This window comes from Falco rusticolus, chromosome 1 (genome assembly GCF_015220075.1).
Source record: "Falco rusticolus isolate bFalRus1 chromosome 1, bFalRus1.pri, whole genome shotgun sequence".
Classification (NCBI taxonomy): domain Eukaryota; kingdom Metazoa; phylum Chordata; class Aves; order Falconiformes; family Falconidae; genus Falco; species Falco rusticolus.
Genome location: NC_051187.1, coordinates 20428162 through 20445209, shown reverse-complemented (window position 1 = coordinate 20445209; position 17048 = coordinate 20428162). Strand labels below are relative to the sequence as shown.

The 17048-nt window shown below is 50.6% G+C and overlaps 1 protein-coding gene across 1 annotated transcript in view; it reads left to right on the top strand.

Moving 5' to 3' along the window:
• The window catches only part of LRRC75A (leucine rich repeat containing 75A), a 96085-nt gene that overhangs the window by 32794 nt on the left and 46243 nt on the right, over positions 1-17048 (top strand). The window contains exon 2 of the mRNA XM_037374631.1: positions 695-823. Within this exon, the coding sequence (XP_037230528.1) occupies positions 695-823 (129 nt within the window). The remainder of the gene's footprint in view (positions 1-694; positions 824-17048) is intronic.

Here is a 17048-nt window from a genome sequence, read left to right as displayed (position 1 = left end):
TCCCCTCCTCGCCCCTGTGCGCTGACATATTTCATATAATGATGAGTTCTTTGCCAAAATTCCTCAAATTATTATGTCTAAGGATTGCAAATCATAGAAAATAGTCTTGGAGGGGACTTTGGGAGGTCTGATCCATCCCCAGGGCAGGATCAGCTCGATCTGAACCGTTGCTGACATATCCTTGTCCACTCTCCAACGGCAGAGCTTCCACCCCTTCTCCAGGCAATCTAGTCCAGCACTTTGCTCTTCCCAACCCCTCCTTATCCTCCTCTTTCCGTTGCTGCAATCTTAGGTTCATTCTTTCCTCCCCAGTGCACAGCAGACCCCAGAGCACATCTATGCTATATTTATTCTCCAATTCCAGTTTCATGCTGATCGAGCTGTCATGTACTCCGGAGTCATCTTTAATTTTAGTTTGTTGCAAGCATACTGATCGCTCAGTGGATTTATGGCTTCTGGAGGGCACGAGGGTGTTCGTCCTGCAGCACTAACACCTCTGTGCAGAGCAGATAAAGCACAGGAGTGCAGCTTTCCCCAGGGTGATGTGCTCATCTGTCCCCTCCTTGTGATGGGTGGTGGTGGGGATCACTTGCTTCTTCATGGGGGACCGCCAACGTGAGCCAATTTGAAGATCCACGCTAACAGTGCTTTTTGTAGCACATCTAACATTTCTCCTTTACCCTATTTTCTGCAGGATTTAGGAATGGAATCGACCTCTCTGGATGATGTCCTCTATCGATATGCCAGCTTTCGAAACCTGGTGGATCCAATCACTCATGACTTAATCATCAGCCTTGCTAGATACATCCACTGCCCCAAACCGGTAGGTACCATGGTCTCATCACGCCTCCATAACTCTGCTGGCTTGGGAAACCACTGTGCTGGGAGCGTGGAGCTTCTCCCTGAGTACCAGGGAAAAAGCCTCCTGGTTACTGCTGTGCTTGCGCGTCTTTGGACCAAGAGGACCTGCTCGGAGACCGTGGTTTGATTGCACAGTATCGGGCTTTCCAGCTGACCAAGTGACATTTGCTTAATGCCAGTACTTTGGGTGTTCGCACTTTGTTTTGCAAATTATTTCTGTTTTCTCCCACTTTGTGGGTCTGAGTTAAAGACCTCACCCCATCAGGAACACTTTCTGCCTCGCAAGGATAACAGACTGTTCCTCGCCCTTGTGTGATATTTATCATGACCCCAAATGACAAGAGTCCTTGGCTGTGCCTTCAAGGCCAGGTTTCCAAAAATGTGCAGCCTCTGTGGGCTGCTGTTCTGGCTCTGGCATGAGCAGGTTTCCCCGTGAGCACAGCCCCAGGCAGATGTGGGCTTTGAAAACTCCCGATCCCGTTTGCTCCCTGGCAGCTATAGCAGCATAAGGGCTTTGGAAAGTCCCAGGCTGGCTCGCTCCCTTCCACAGAAAATGGGACTTTGCATGGTGGCCACTGGCTGTTTGGATGATTCAGGTATCTTTCCCCAGGTTTTCTCTTAAATAAGTGGTTTTGTCGGTATCTGATCCACAGAACAACATAGGTTTAGCAGGGTGTGAAATGTCCAAGTTCTGGAAGCATCTTGGATAAGGAGGAAGAGGGGTAAGAGAAAAGGTACGAGGCAGTGATTGCAGGAGGTGTATGTGGCATCAGATCCCTGGGGATTTTTGATCTCTTAGTCCTCCCGTGCTGCAGTTCCCTACCTGTAATTCTGGGAGGGTGGCAGGGCTCCGCTAAGTCGGCGTGGCGTGTCCTGGCACTACAGTTGTGGTGACGTGTCATGCACCAAAGACAAATTGGTTGCAAACATCTAAAGGTATGCATCTTTCAGAGGAAACAGCTTTCTTCCGCCAAGCCTTGTGCAGGCTGTAGGGTGAGGGGGAGCTGAGGGTGGTGATGCTCCCTCTTGAAATTCCTTCCTCCCTTGAAACTCCCAGGAACAGGCTTCTTCCTGAAGAGACATTTCTGTCTGCGTTTCATCTTGTCTGGGACAGGGCAGAGTGTGGTGGGGGAGCTGAAGGCTCATCTGTCATGGTTGTGTTTTTCTTCTTCCCTGCACACGGCTTGTCAGGAATTAAAGTTACATTTAAAACAAATGGTGTGAATTGTAGGAAGAGGCTGAGTGATGTTTTCCAGTCAGCCCAAAGGAGGGTTTGCAGAGCTTCCTGGTGGCATGTCTTCATCGTAACAGCTTTCCTGGGAATGTGGGAGCTGCGTGGCTTCCCTGAACTCACAAAAAGTTCACTTTGATCAAAAAGGAAGCCCTTCTACCCCATAACCTGCATTTGGCTCTGGTCACGCTTGCAGATGGGATGGAGCTCTGTTTGAGGGCCACCAGGAACCAACTCCCAGCACTCCCCTTCCTTGTCTTCCAAACCCTTCCCATGCCTTTTTGTCCTTGGGAAAGAGCTGCCTGGAGCAGTGCCATGGCATCAGTCATCCAGGTTCATTGCTGCGTGTAAGACTTTGTATGCTGACGTAACGTGGAGCGGGGAGAGGAGGTGCAGATGCCCCAGCTGGAGTGTGTGCCTGATGTTTGTGGCTCCATCCCCTGTGACGCAGGGGGTGCAGCCCTCCTGGAAGGCAGCACCACCAACGTCCCAGCAACATCTCTGGGGGGAGCAGACATCTGAGCAAGACCCAGCCCCCGCTGGGCATCACACAGTGACCCCCAGATATTTTTTGGATGCTCCTGGAGCAGGTGTGTATGTCTCCCAGCAGGTCCCAGCGAGCTCATCAAACCTCTGAATTTCTAACCAAAAGCACGCTTGTTGCACTCTATAACCTTAGATTTTGTTGGAAGGGGAGGTGCTGTTTGTTTGTTTTTCCCTCCTGGAGACAGCAAACTTAGAGCTGGCTCATCTGTTCCCATCTCTGCTGCTGAACTGCAAGGCATTTACCCATCCCATGCCTCCTTTTGGTCAGCACGTCGTGGTTTTAAGCTCTTCTTGGAAAGGCACCATCCATAGGTGTGATGTGCCTGGTGTGATGGGGCAGGGGTCCAAGCTGGGGCATGCAGGCATCTCTGTCCTGCTAATAATGGGTCTTTAATTAAGAGTGTATGAAGGGATAGAGTCATTCACTGCTGCTTCTTGTGGAGGTTTTACTTAATAATAGCCTCCACCGGTGTTTAAAAATGAGGGAAATTGCTTTCTTTGAGATGTTTAGAGTTTCTTTAGTTTTGCTGAGGGAAAGCCACAATGATGCTCGGGGTATGTCTGCCTGGGCTACAGTGTGAAACTGGCTCTGGAAGTGCTTCATAAAACTCTCTACACTCGATAAACCGTGTTGGGAAGGGTGGAGCGGCTACAGCAGCGTGCAGGCATGGCTCGGGGACGTCAGGGACCCAAATCTCCATCTCCAGACCAAGGATGAACGTCCCGTGTCCTACAGCGTGAGCTCAAGATACAGATGCATCCCTGTGCTGCATAGCTAAACCCATGCAAGGGTACAGATACATCCCTTTCCCTTTTCTTGCGGAGAATAAGTTCCTTTCCCTTCTCCTCCCCCATGGGGCAATGAGATGGGAAACTGGAGAAACCTATTTTGACGGGCATGTTTCCAGGCAGAGAGGCCCCGTTCCCCCGCTGAGGTTACCCTTTTCCAAAGCATCGTGACTAAGCTGGTTTCTTCTCCACGTTTTGCCCTGGGAGACTAACAGTGAGCCGCGGCCAAGTGCGCTCGGCACCACTCATAAAAATAACCCCAGGCCACTCATGCAGCGGTGAACTGCTCTGCTGCCGACTACCTGCTTTCGCCTGTCTCCCTGCCTGTTGCTTTTGGCACTAAATACTGTAAAAAAATTAGTGCCAGTGGGAGCATAGAGATGCAAACTCCTCATACTGAATCGTGGGCTTCTAGCACACGGTGGTGGTAAAACATGCAGTAGCAAACGTGGATCAATCCAGCCCATGCAGCACGGGGACTCTTCTTCGTGAGATGCTGTTCTTTGGATGCACTTGGTCCTTTCCCCCTCCTTGGCACAGCTTGTTTGCACCTCGCTGTGCTGTGGCTTTGCCGCTGGAGCAAGGGACGGCTTCTCCAGGCCAGCGGTCCCATACACGTGGCTGCTGCAAGTGCTGGCAGGTGGCAAGTGTTTGCACGAGAGCAGCGACCGCTGTATTAATGCAGCAAAGAAAATACCACCCTGTTCTGCCGTGCAGCGAGGCGCTCCACGAGGATCCGCAGGGGCTCACAGGCAGGTGCTAAGCCTTGGAGCATCCCTGGGAGATTGATGGGTGTTGCCTTGGAGAGGAAAGCAGGGATTGTGCAGGCGACAGGCAGCAGATCCAGCAGTAGCGAGACTGTGCTGCAGCTGCTGGTCCATGACGTAGCCTTGCTTGGGCTTTGGGTGCCACTGGCTGTGCTTTAAACCCTCTTAGCTGGCAGCTCAGGATGCTGGGTGAAAATTAATTTCATCCCAGTGTTTGGTGGTGGTTTTCTGAGACACCGATTTTCTTTACGTCCCCAAAAACCTGCGTGCCTTAGTCACCTGGGTTATTTTCCAGCATCCACTCCTCTTTCCCCACAGAACTCTCCCTCCCCGCGATTTCTTTGACAGAGACTTGGCAGCGGCGTACGAGAGCAAGAGAAAGCTCAGGACCAGGAGTGTTGCAGAAGTTTTGGCTGTTGCTCTGCCAGCTGAAGGTGTGCTGTTGCATCCCGTGGCATGAACATACATGAATATGTAGGTTGAGGCAGCTGTGAACTTGTCCACATCCATACAGAGGTGGGACAGATGGGGCTGACCTGGACCCTGGTCCCTGTTAACCTGCTCCATCAGTCTGCTCATGGTTGTAGCATCTTGCTTTTCTCCTCCCTGACTTTCCGTACGTTGCTTTTTTTCACTCAGCCTCTATTTATACCGCCCTTAGCTTACAGGTGACCCCTTGGTCTCTCCTCTGAGCTAAAATAAAAGTTGAATCATTTTTCCAAGCTCTGGGTAAACATGTCCTGGTCTGTATAGCCAGGAAAAAGTTGGCCTGGGCTCTCCAACGTGGCTGTGGCTCAGCACAGTTCGGTGGATGCTTATTCCAGTGAGTAAATTCAAACCAGCAGCAAGGCAAAAAATGTAACTGGTGCTGGAGGAGCCTTCAGTGCTTTGTATGAGCCTGAGTGCAGGAATCGGTTGGGTGAGCTGTCGTGTGGACATCAGGGTATGTTGTGCAAAGGCTGGATCGTGTCTCTCTGGATCCCGCTGAGATCCCAGCCTTCCCTGAGGCGCTTGTGTTCGGGTGACTTTTGCCAAAGGAACCAAGTGAAAACTCTTTTCCAGATCACTTGGACGTCAGGGGTTGGATTTGGTCCCATCCCTACTTACAAATGTATAATGCGGTTCAGCTGAACCTGGGTGTCGCGAGCACCCCTTCCTCGAGGGGCTGGGACGTGGGTGTCTCCAGAAACGCCGGTGGAGCCGTGCGAGAACAACCAGCTTGGGCTGTGGCTCGCCGTATTGCTGCCTGGTGGGGAGGCTTCCAGGGTGGATAAATGCCGCCATTTCACGTGAATGTTGTGCTGGGTGGTGGCCTTAGGTGTTGCACTCGGTATTTACCCCCTTGCCCAGCTAGGGTAAACCTTTGGGCTTTATTATGCCTTAGAAGAGGCAGGTTTGCTCTTCAGGAAACTCGTCTTGTGCGACAAGTGTTCTAACGTCAGTTCAAGCGGGTGTTTGCATAGGAACGGACATTTGCACAAGTGGTTCTGTCCCCATGACCATGACCTTGGGGCGGTTTTATCATCCAGCCTCTCGCCAACCCCAGCCCCGTGGAAAGGTGCCAGGCTGGTTCCTCGGGTAGTGGCTGGGCTCCCGGCACAGCCCGCAGCCACCCCTTTCCAAAGGGGGGTGCCAGGGGAAGGGGGCAGTTGGTGCTGGTGGTCCCCAGTGCCACGTCTGGCTGTCCAGGGTTGCCCCGTGAATGGGGAAAGGGGAAAAAAAAAAAAACTTTAGTGAAGCTGCGTGGCATGGGACGGGGCTGCCCCAATGCCCTGTGCCTTTCCTGCAGCCGCTCAGGTTTCCAGCGGGAGCCGTTCCAGGCAAAGGAGCTGAAAACACAAACACGTAAGGAGCAAAGGGCCCCCATAAAAAATTCACAGCTCTTTTTTGCCAGCAGGAATATCTGGCCATAAACTATTGGAAAATTAAACCGGTTCCTTTTTCCATAGACCCAAGCCACACGTATGGCTGACTGATGACTGATAGGGGGTGAGTCAGGCTTTCCTCTGCTCTGAGGGCTTGTTGCACGGGGGATAAATGCTGAGTGGAGCTGGGGGAGAGGAGAAAACGAAGCCTTGGGCCAAGGCTGCTTTTTTCCCTTGTGACCTTGGGGTGTTCGATTACACCAGCTCTTGCTGTCCTGGGGATGTACCGTGGAGGCTCCTCCAGCTCCTGAAGGCTGCCCAGAGTGAGCTACAAAGTGAGATTTTGGTTTTACTGATCCCCATCCTGCTGCCTTTTGTGGAGGGAGGCTTTTCTGCCGGTCGATGGCCAGGCAAGAACATCTGAGCCAAACCCCATCCCAAAGTCCAGCTTTGTCTGTCTGTTCTGCTGGCAGTGCCTGCAACTCCATCAAGTTGAGATGCAAGGTGCAATCCTGTTTGCACGTAGGGTGCTAGGTATGGGCAAGCATCTCGGCGTGGAAGCTGTGTACGCCAGGTAACGTGACCCTCTGCTTGCCCACCAACATCCATAGTGTTTCAAGCCGTGTGTTAGGGAGGGCATTTAAAAACTGCACTAAACAACTGGCATAGCTGAAGAGGTGACGTGCTGGGACTGGAAGCAAAATGGATTTTGCCTTTGTAGCCCTGGGTAGAGTGAAGATCTATTTTCTCGTTCTCTTCTGTGTCATTTGAGAAATATACGCCTAGCTGCATCCTGGGCTCAGATGTCTTTTACCACATGAGCTCTAAATTGATCAGGTTTGCGGTATGGGTTTGATTACGTGAATTGTCACCCACGAAAAGAAGAAAGTATAGAAAGAAAAAGTGGTTACTGTGACCTGGATGAATTCTGTTTCTAACCCTTCTTCAGCCCCATGGTATATGAATTTAACTTACAGATGATGTCGGATTTTTTTTTTTTTGTCCCCTGCATTTTTAAAATGTGTTATTTCTGATGGAGCTGTGTTGAAGCTAAAATGGGTATTTTTTCCCCTCTCATTTACTGTCCTGTGTGCTGTGGACATGTGGCTAAAACTGTATTAATAAACTCAGTTTATACAGGATTAATATAACCAGGGTACCGTGACCACCAGCTCAGTGCCTTTATCCCCAAACCAAGCACATAATCCAGCTCCTCCACCATGCGTGTTATTATTTGATCTTGAATTCAAATTATCATTCCAAGTTTGTGACATCACAGTCGTTTTTACAGCAGTACGAGCTGAAATTATAGGTATGAAGTGATGACACATTGAGGGACACTCAGGCATGGTCTGTCGGGCAAGCTTGTCAGCCTCGATGAGTTTCTTACCTTTCCTTTTGCTATTAGACGTGCAAGGAGAACGCATCTCGCACATCTTGCAAAGCTCTCGGATGCCAGATGCAAAGGTCTGTGAGAGCACCGAGTCTTTTTTTGTTCTTTGCTATAAGAAACATCATAAAAGGAAGCTGATTTATGAATGGAAACCTTCTAAAACCCCAAACACCTGATAGAAAAGCAAAGGGAGTGATGGGGGATCAACTAAGTCAATTCCATGTTCTGTGTTCTGTATTAATGGCTCTTTCTTTTGGGGTTGGTTTTTTGTGGGGGTTTTTGTTTTTGGTTTTGTTTTGTTTTGTTTTTTTTTCTGGTCTTGCTCCAAGTGTGAAGATCACTCTTTATGGGTATTTAAGACATCTGCAAAACATTAAAATATCCTGCGGTATGAAGCAGGCTGTGAAGCTCAGACCCCGCTAATGACAACGCTGGTTCTTTCCTAACTTAATGTGTCGTGCCCTCTGCTCATCTTTTCGTTGCAAAAAGAGAGATGTTCTCCAAAGCCCCTCTGTGAGCTAAAGCTGAGTGCCTTGGAAATGGGGAAATTACTCTTTGCAGGATTTTTTTTCAGATATTAAGGCTAAAAAAAGAATAACAGCAAGGTCTAGATGGGCTGTGATGGTACCACTACTGGCAAATTATTGGTTTTGTGTGTGAAATGGGACTGCGGAGACGGGATGAGCCCTGCCTCTGCTTCCTCGTCCAAACACTGTGTGATGCAAGGAAGATCCTGCTGTCCTTGTCCCTCCCTGCCTGATGAATTTGCTCCCCGGCACTCAGCCCGTTTGCACATGGGGAGATGGAGCAATTAATCACGCTTGGATCTGCGAGGCTGTTGTGCCAGTGTTGGTTGTTCTTCTCAGAAAAATCCCACTCGCCAGCACCAGCGGGGAAGTGGCAGGATGCAACCCTTTATTTAAGCACGCTTCATGGTGTGGGAACCCAGGGAAGAGTGCTCCTGTCCTTTAAAAAAAAACAAACAACATTAAAATGTTAGGTGAATTAACTATATGTCAAACATAGCACCTTATGGAAGATGCTACGTCTGCGTTCCCCTGCAGCACCGGTGCCATGACTGTAGGATGAACTGGCCTCTGTTTGTGCAAAACATCTTAATTTTTTGTGGGGGGTGTTTTTCAGCCCTTAACCCCTCAGCTGCTTTGTTTTCCCTTCTCTGAGGCAGTGTGTGATGGGGTAACCACCCTTTCTGGCTAGCCAGTATCTTCCTTGGACGTGTGGGCTGATTTATGAAAAATATGGCCTATTATGGCCAGTTTTATAGCGCTTGTATCTCTGAGGGACGTTCTGCTTTGATGGGAGCTGAGCCTGTTCAGCGCGGCAGAGGCAGGCACGGGGGAGCAGCCGGGGGAAGCCCACCCAGCGTACCCTGTTATCAGTGACATAAAAAAATTCCCTTGGATTAAAAAGTATGGAGGTTTTGTGGGTTGGGCGAAGGCATGGCAGCATGTGCAGCTCTGGCTGCAGTGAGGAGTGGACACAAAAAAGTCTTTTTCACCTTCCCAGCTACCTAACTGGTACCATGGGGAGGTCAGTGAACAGAGTTTGTGAAATGCTGCAGCACGATTTGGGATGAAAGAGGCCGTATAAACACAAATGGTTATTGGAAAAGCTGACTGAGGCTTTTCAAAAAAGAAAAGGAAAAAGAAAGTCTTGTGTGGCCAGGGTGACTTTTATCAAAGTTTTATCTTTTTATCTCTTTTGGGTTGCTGAAACCCAAAATCTTGTTGCTGGCTGGCAGAATTGCCAGGTCCCTTGCTCAGTTCCCATAATAATCAGATAACCTTTCCCCACTGCCGTGTAACCATCTGCAAACCCTCCATAATGCTGCAGGGTGGATTTTGTTGGCTTGGCTTTTGCAATGCCTCCAAACTGTCAGGTGCCACACGAACCGGCGAGCGATGCGCGAAGCTTCCCCTCTTCTGCCCAGCATTTGAGAGCATCTTGGGTGACACCGCTTGTCAGCGATGGGCATCATCACGCAGGTCGGAGCTGAAGCAGAAGATTTAAAAAAGAACCAGTAACAGGAAAAAATATTTCATGGTAGCCCTGTCTTTTCTCAAAAGGCGGCAGTTGCCAAGTAGCCAAAGTAAGCTTCAGAGCTGGATCCCAGGCAGAAGGGAAGGGAGAAGGGGGCAGGTCAGCTCAAGTATTTTAATGCCAGAAGGAGAAGGTAAAGGTCTGTGGCTGCGTTATGGAAGAATCTACCCATTCCTAGCAGTGGGTCAGTTGTTTCTTGCCCAGCTCCTTGTTTCTCTTCCCAGTTTATTCTCCTCTAGAGAAAAAAACACACAGGAGATGACCTAGACCCCCACCACCTCTGCTCTTGACTCTCCCGTTGATTCTCCATGGCTGGAGAGAGAAGAGGCTCCTCTCACCTGCCTTCCTGGTGGCCTCCCCTTCCTGGTGGGCAAGCAAAAGAGCCGTAAAAGACACTCTGCTGTTGGTCATGACGAGCAAGGCTCCCTCCTGGTGTCAGTGAAGCCTCTTGGAGAACGGTTTAGTATTTTTCTTGTGGCAGCACCTGGGGCTCAGCAGCTCTGCCTTGCCATAACAAGAGAAAATACATTTTTACATCAGGTGCTTGGGGGTTTCAGGTTGTCTTTTGGAAAATATGCTTTCCTCACCTCATACTTCACCAGCTCCCATGGTGAAGCTCAATCTGACCTGCTTCTGCAGTAGACCCTCAAGTCAGTGTAAGAAATAGCTGCCAGCTGTGTGCTCTGCGCCTCTGCCTGCAGACTGGTACCAGTTTTCCCAGAGGGTTGTCAGAGGCAGCAGGATCTGGTCTCTGGATGGAAGTGCTCTGAAATCTCAAAAAGTCTGTTGGTACACAGGAAGGGTTTGCGGCTCAGCCCGGTCGATGTGATGGAGACTGAGAGCATGTGAATGTGGAGAGCATCAGAACGGAGTCTCTGGTCTCTCAGTGCATCGCTCCCCTCCGAAAAATGTCACCAGAGCAGCAAAAAGGATGAATAACAGAAGAAAGCATTTGCTGAGCTTCTTTCACTAGGGCTGGCAAGCTTGTGGAGAGTTTTGTGAACAATAGAATATACTGCTTAATAATTCAAGCAAGTGCTTGCAGTCCTCATGAGCCCTGCTAGTGTGCGTGGCTTTTTACCGCTGTCCACGCTTGGTGTCGTGTCCATCTCGCTCCTGGCCAAAGCGGTTGCCTGTGCCAGGATGCTGCTGGTGCCACATGGATGCAGGCAACCTGGCTGAGCATCCGTGGGGGTAAAGCAGAGCCTGTAGGTGAGGCTGTAGTTGGCCTGGTTAACTTTGAATCTTTTCCAAGGACCCTTCTGGCACAGCTCTGGCAGCCAAGAGTTGTGTGTCACTGCACAGAAACACTGGTGTGAGGGCAGGTTCCCGAGCTGAGCATCCAGCGCTGCCCACACGCTTCACCTGCAGCCTCCCCAGGAACGCCAAAGAAGTGTCCCCGAGGGAAATGGAGGATGAAGAAACAGGTACCTCATTAAACAGTAACAACGTACTTTATTGATGTTTTCTGATGGCAATTGACATTTGAGTTCAGATCATTAGCTTTTAATCAGAACATAATTTACCACAAAGGAAGGAAGTGTATCGATTCCCTGCCTCCTGGTGGGAACGGTATTTATTTACCTCAAGCAGTGATGGTGGGGACCTCTCCTGCGGTAGGGCTGGGGGGGAAACCTGGGTGACTTGGGCACTTGGATGGGTATTTTAATATCTGTTTCCAGCCTAACTCACAGGTGTGTGGATACTAAGCGAGCAGATGGTCTGCTGGCAATGTGGATTTGCAGAAATTAATGGTTTTATAGGGAGAGTTCAAGGGTTTTAATAAGGAAGGGAGTTCTCTCTGTTGATAGACCACTGCTGATGGTTGAGGAATTGCCCAGCCACAGATTGTGGTCACATCTGACTTGGTTCAGGCAGAAAAGTCCCACTCACCGTTGGTCAGGATGGGTGAAAGAAGCTCTAGCAGATCTTACGACCCAATCTGAGCTGTTGTGGGGCTGCGAGCTGTGGGTACACCTGGTGTTCATCCCTGGCCACGGAGGGCTGCCAGTGCCCAGGGCACATTTTGGCTAGCCCTGTTGCATCCCGGTGAGGCTGCTGCTCTCCTGCAAAGCAGGAGCTGTTCCCCAGCATCTGGGGGAGGGGGTGGAGATGGTGACACCTCCAGAGCCTTTGGAAGGGCGTAGAAGTGAGCCCCACCGAGGAGCATGTGGAGCTTAACCTAGCAAGGGCTCAGTGGCACTGCACGACGCAGGTACGTGCAATCACCTGCCCCAAATCCTGCCTTTGCCCCGTGCTGTGTTTTTGAAGAAAAATCCACTGTTTTACATGTACCCCAAAGTTCAGCTCCCTTGCTGGGTACTGCAGTCAGCCTTTGCAGGGGGGGCAGAGGTGCTGAGTACCTGTGATGCTTCAGGGTGAGCTGAAAGCACTTGAGGATAAAACACTTAGTGCAGAGCAGCTCTCTGTGCTCTTCCCTTGCTGGTTCCTCAAGCTCTGTATGAGGAAGGGAAAGAGCATTATCCGCATTTCACCCTAGGGGAAAGCGATGCCTGGCCTTGGGGAGGGCTGTGCACAGCACTGCACTCATCAGGGCTGAACCGCAACACCTCTGGGCTCGGAAGCACTCACATTCCAGCGCTCATCCTGGAATTTTGAAGAGTTACTTGCATTTAGCCCATCTGCAGCATCACAGCTGTCTTGACGTATGCTTCAGGCTGTTTCTTGGAGTGAGGAGAAGTTTTGCCCTTTGCGACTGATCTCCAAGCTGTTGCCTTTGCAGCCCCCAGCTGCAGCCCCCCCAGCTCAGCGGCCCCTCGGTTTGGCTGTGCCGGCTCTAGGAAAAGCTTTCACCCAGCCAGATAGAGGAGATGTATCAGTGAGCAGCACTGCAGGTTTGGGGTGGGTCAGGTGGGGATGCTGCTGAGACGAGAGGAGCCCTTCTCTCTGGTTCACCCCACATGTACATTGTATCCTTCCCCTGAGCATCAACAGGTGATTGCTCCTTCCAGGGGGGATGCAGCTGCGCTCTCTCTGTTCAGCAAAAAGTAATAAGGAAATGCAAAGAGCTGAGGTCTCTCAGATAGGGAAGTTGCCAGCGGGATTTTCAGTAATTACTCTTCAGAGATGGCAGGGACTATGATTTCTGGTCAAAGTCCAGCCAGCGATTATCTCACGGTTTGGGGTATTTGGGGATTTGGGTAAGAGCTTTATCCCACCCTTCCCATCTTCAAAAGAATTTTTGCAATCGTTAGGTGATTTGCTAATCCTCCCAATTTCTCTGTCACCTTCCCTTTTCTCCTTTCCACCCGTTTTCCAGGAAATCCCCAGTACAGCTCCGGTGTCTGTGTTTGTAGTTTCGCATCTGCTTGGAGCGCTTGATGAAGTGACCCCCCTCCCTCCAGCCTTGCTGCATCCCGGAGCTGTTGCTAGGAGAGCTTGGCTGGAGCGCAGCCACTGCTGTTAGCTGCTGCTTCCTTACGGTGATGTTATCTTCTATTCTTAAAAAAAACCAAACCCAAACCAGAATATTCCCAGTTCTCTCGTGCCTACGAGGGCCCCGCAGTGGTTAATGAGCTGAAGGTGAGCGTTGCTCCGAGGGTTATGCCCTTGCCCTGGGATTCCCGTTTCTGTGCCCACCTGCAGCAGGGAGCAGTGGGGTCTGATCTGAGGGGGGTCACTGCCACCCCTTCCCAGGCTCCCCTGTACGTCACGAGACTCCCAGGGGTTGTAGCGAGGGGCTGAGAGCCCCCGCAGAATAACATAAATATTTGCAGTGGCAGCCCGGGGATGCTCCCGCTCTCCTCCGACAGCAATAACAGCCAGACTGGGGGTTGTTTCCCGTGGGATCTGGTGCGGTGCAGCTGAGAGGCTCCATAGGAGGCTTGATGGGCTGGGAAAGTCTCTCCATGATGTCCTGCAGCTGGGACATAAATAACCAAATAATCTACTTCTGGTTTAACCCTGAGGGGAAAGGGGTACAGGGAACAGCTGGTGGTTCCTGCGTTTAGCAGCAAAGGCAGATGCCAGGTTCCGACCTGTGGTTCCAAATGGGATGCTTCTGAGAAACGCTGGCTCATGTAGAGGGGGTGGCTAGGGCAGGGTCTGGCTGAAGAGCCACATTTGCTCAGGGCAGGATGGTGGGAGGTATCACGGGCACCGTGCAGACTCTGTGCACCCACCTGTCGCTCTGCAGCGTGCACCCCCATCCTGCGTGCATTGCCCACGAGCAGGGTCTGAGAGCCTGAAAAGAGTTGAGGAGCCCCCAGAGACACAGCGCTTGCAGCCTGGAGCCCCACAGGTAAGCAGAGACATCAGGTCTGCAGTAGAGACATCAACACTCGTTGCCAAAACATGGGGCAGCTTTGCCTGCAAACTGCTGGTGGACAGTGGCAGTGAGTGATGGGGAGCAGCTGAACCCCCCTGGGGAGGAGCTGCCCAGGGGCTCTGCGCCCCCCAGGGCTCAGAAATCAATCCTCTGTGCCTGCGTGTGTAGGAGGAAGGCGAGTGCCATCATCCACAGAATACACCGACTCGAGCAGATGTTAGAGGTCGGCACCTCCGACCCTTCTTCCCATTTGCAGTCCAGTCAGTGCGGCACCTTGGGTGTTTTTCTGTCTTTGCTGTTCTACATCAGCTATAATGATTAATTTGTCAGTCGGTTGTTTGCTGAGATATTTCCAGGGTAATGAATGGCTCTTTCTGGATTTCTAGCTGCTTGCTTTGTTGTATGATAACTCACTGTGTCTGTCAGGATACAGATGCATTTGTCATTAAAAGCACGGTCCGGTGACCCTTCCAGGGATGAATCTGGCATCTAAATGGCCTTCCCATTAGTGACTTTGTTTATAGCACTGAAGTGGGTCCAATTTATTTGGCTGAGGATCTCACTGCATCTGTCAGGAGCACATGTTGGAGTGGCAATGCTCAAAAGCCTCCTCCACAGTCACAGGGTTGCTGTGCGCATCTCGACAGGGTGCAGTCGGTGACATCAGGCATCGCAGCTAATGGGTGCCGAGCAGCATGCAGATCCCCTGCCATTTCCCATGTTGTTTTGACTGCTGCTCATTTATCCTCTCCTGCAGAAGCTAAGCTGGGTACCCTCCAGTAGCTCTCACAAAAGATTTTTATATTCTTTTTTGCAATTTCCCTTTATCTTACATGTTCCCCTCAGGGCCATCTATCACCTGGAATTTTATTGCCTTCTTTAATTGCTTCTCCGAAGTCCAAGAGTAATATTAGTCCAGGATCCTTTTGAATAACTTCCTGAGTCGCTGCGATCCCATTCATCTTGTACCTCTGGCTCTCATGATAAGCCCTATTGTACATTGCTTTTCATTTTGGTGTGTCAACACTGAGTCTAATGCATCGCACTTTGGCCTTTCGTCAAAGCGGATGATGAGCGCTGCTTACAGCAGGACCTGAGCTGCAAAATTGGGTTCCGTTTTTTTTTTTTCCTTTGTTTCTGCAGAATTCCTCTTTCAAGGTTCTGCTATTGCTGCAGCTTCACCAGCTCCTAATTTGGGCTAGCTCAAGGCAGGTTTAATTGCTGGGGTCCTTGGTACCCTGTGATTGCCCTAGGTGAGGGCTCAGTACTGTGTCAGGATGCCCAGTGCAGATGTCCTCAGCCACAGGTTTCCCAGTTTTGGCAGTGGCTTTGTGTCAGGTTTTTGTAAGAGTTGAACAGGAGCAAGTCCTTTACTGAGAGCAAAAGAATTGACCTTGCTGGTGCTCAGTCCCTTGCTGGCCATCTCAGGGAGGTCAGCATCCACTCCCATCCCTGCAGCCAGCATGTGAGGGCAAGATGTAACGACCACGTGCCTTTCTGGTTTGGGCCGTGGTGGGGAGAAGGTTTGCACCATCAATAGGTCTGCCTGGAAGCAGAGGAGCTGGGGTTCTTCGAACCATGAAGTTACTGCATGCACCACACTCAGTCGCTGAGTATTTGGTTAATTTGGCCAAAGCCAGTTGCTCCTTTTGGACCAGGGTGTTAATGGGACCTTCTGGAGACCGGCTGCAATCAGCACGCTGAGGAGCACTGGGTCAGGCAGTCACCCCCAGCTTGCGAGCCTGGTTATCCCTGCAGGCATCTCCTGCCCAGAAGTCCCCAGGTTGAGGCCACTTCTGCTTTGCACCACTTGCCGACTTTCTCCCTCATTGAGCTTTACGCTGCTGTCACCCAGGACTCCACAGACCATTAATTTTGCTGTGCTTGCTGCCAGAGCTGATGCTGTCTGCCCTGGCACGGAGAACCTGCCATCTGCTAAGGGACACCTTCAGCCATTGCTCCTGCCAGCGTGTCAAGCTTCTCCAAGAAGGTGGTGAAGATCAGAAGTGCTGCTTAAGCTACATGCTCTCAGCCCGGGGCTCGCAGCTAATCGTGGCCACAACCTTCAGTTAGTCTTATGCAAAAGTATTTTCCGTTTGGGGGCATGTTGTGTAGCAGCTGGGGCTATCATTCCTGTTTCTGCATAGCTGGCCTGATGGCTGCAGGCCTGGGCATGGGGGTTTGGAATTCTACTGGGTGGTTTGATCGCTGGGTTTAGGGTTTTGCCAGGTAATGGGATGAGTTTTCTGATCGGGAATGCTGATGAGAAGTGGTTCCTTTTCTCAGTTCTTGCAAGTGCTCCAAAATACTCCTTTTTGTCCAAAAGGGTTGCTGCTGGATGGAAAGTTTTACTTTCTGATAAGCTTTTATCAAACTATAGTTTATTGTTTGCTAGAAGACTGCTCCTCCTCAAAAAAAAAAAGCACCATCTTTTTGTTTGCCTTTTATTTATGCTCCTTCAGACAGCTGCTTTCACCTCTGCCCTTCTTTAAAAGGGAATTTTTGATGGTAAAGCCTATATCCTAGCAAACCAGAAGGAAGGGGGTAGGGTTTCCAGTATGAACAACATTCCTTATCCAAACAGCATCTGGAGCCGCTGGGTTGGTCTGCATTGTTTCTGTGCAACTTCTATGCCCGTGCGGTTCTGTTCCTCTGTATCTTTTACTATACTCGCAGTAGAATTTCCCACAAACCACTTCCTAATATTTGAGATAGTTTTATACGAAACTACCCCTGCATTAGGTGAAGTAAGATATAGTACCTTATTTGACGCTAGGCTTCGACCGTCTGTAACTGCTGAGTTACTGTGGACCCACAGTGGTCATTGTCAAATCTGCCATCACAGAACAGAATGAGAGATTTATCCAAGGTGGAAACACTCCTCTCCTGGCAAGGAGTCTCCAAGAAAGGGAGCCGGCTGGACATGGTTATTTGACAGCTCCACAAGGGTCTCGCTGGCTTCCCGGGTCCGTGACCGCAGTCCTGCACCCGGAGGACCCAGCCTGCAAACTGCTGGTGGACAGTGGCAGTGAGGGATGAAATCGGGAGCTCGTTTGGTTTTGTTGTCTTTTCAAACCTCCTGCTTCTGTGCGGATGGCTGGAGAGGGGATGTAAGCAGAGCTTGGGAAGGGCTCGGCAGTGAGCTTACTGCTGGAGCCGTGCTGGGAGAGGGGTCACCAAGCCCAGATCCGCATTTCCCATGCCAAACCCGTGCATTTTTCCTGGAAGAAGCCAAACGCCTCTTCTC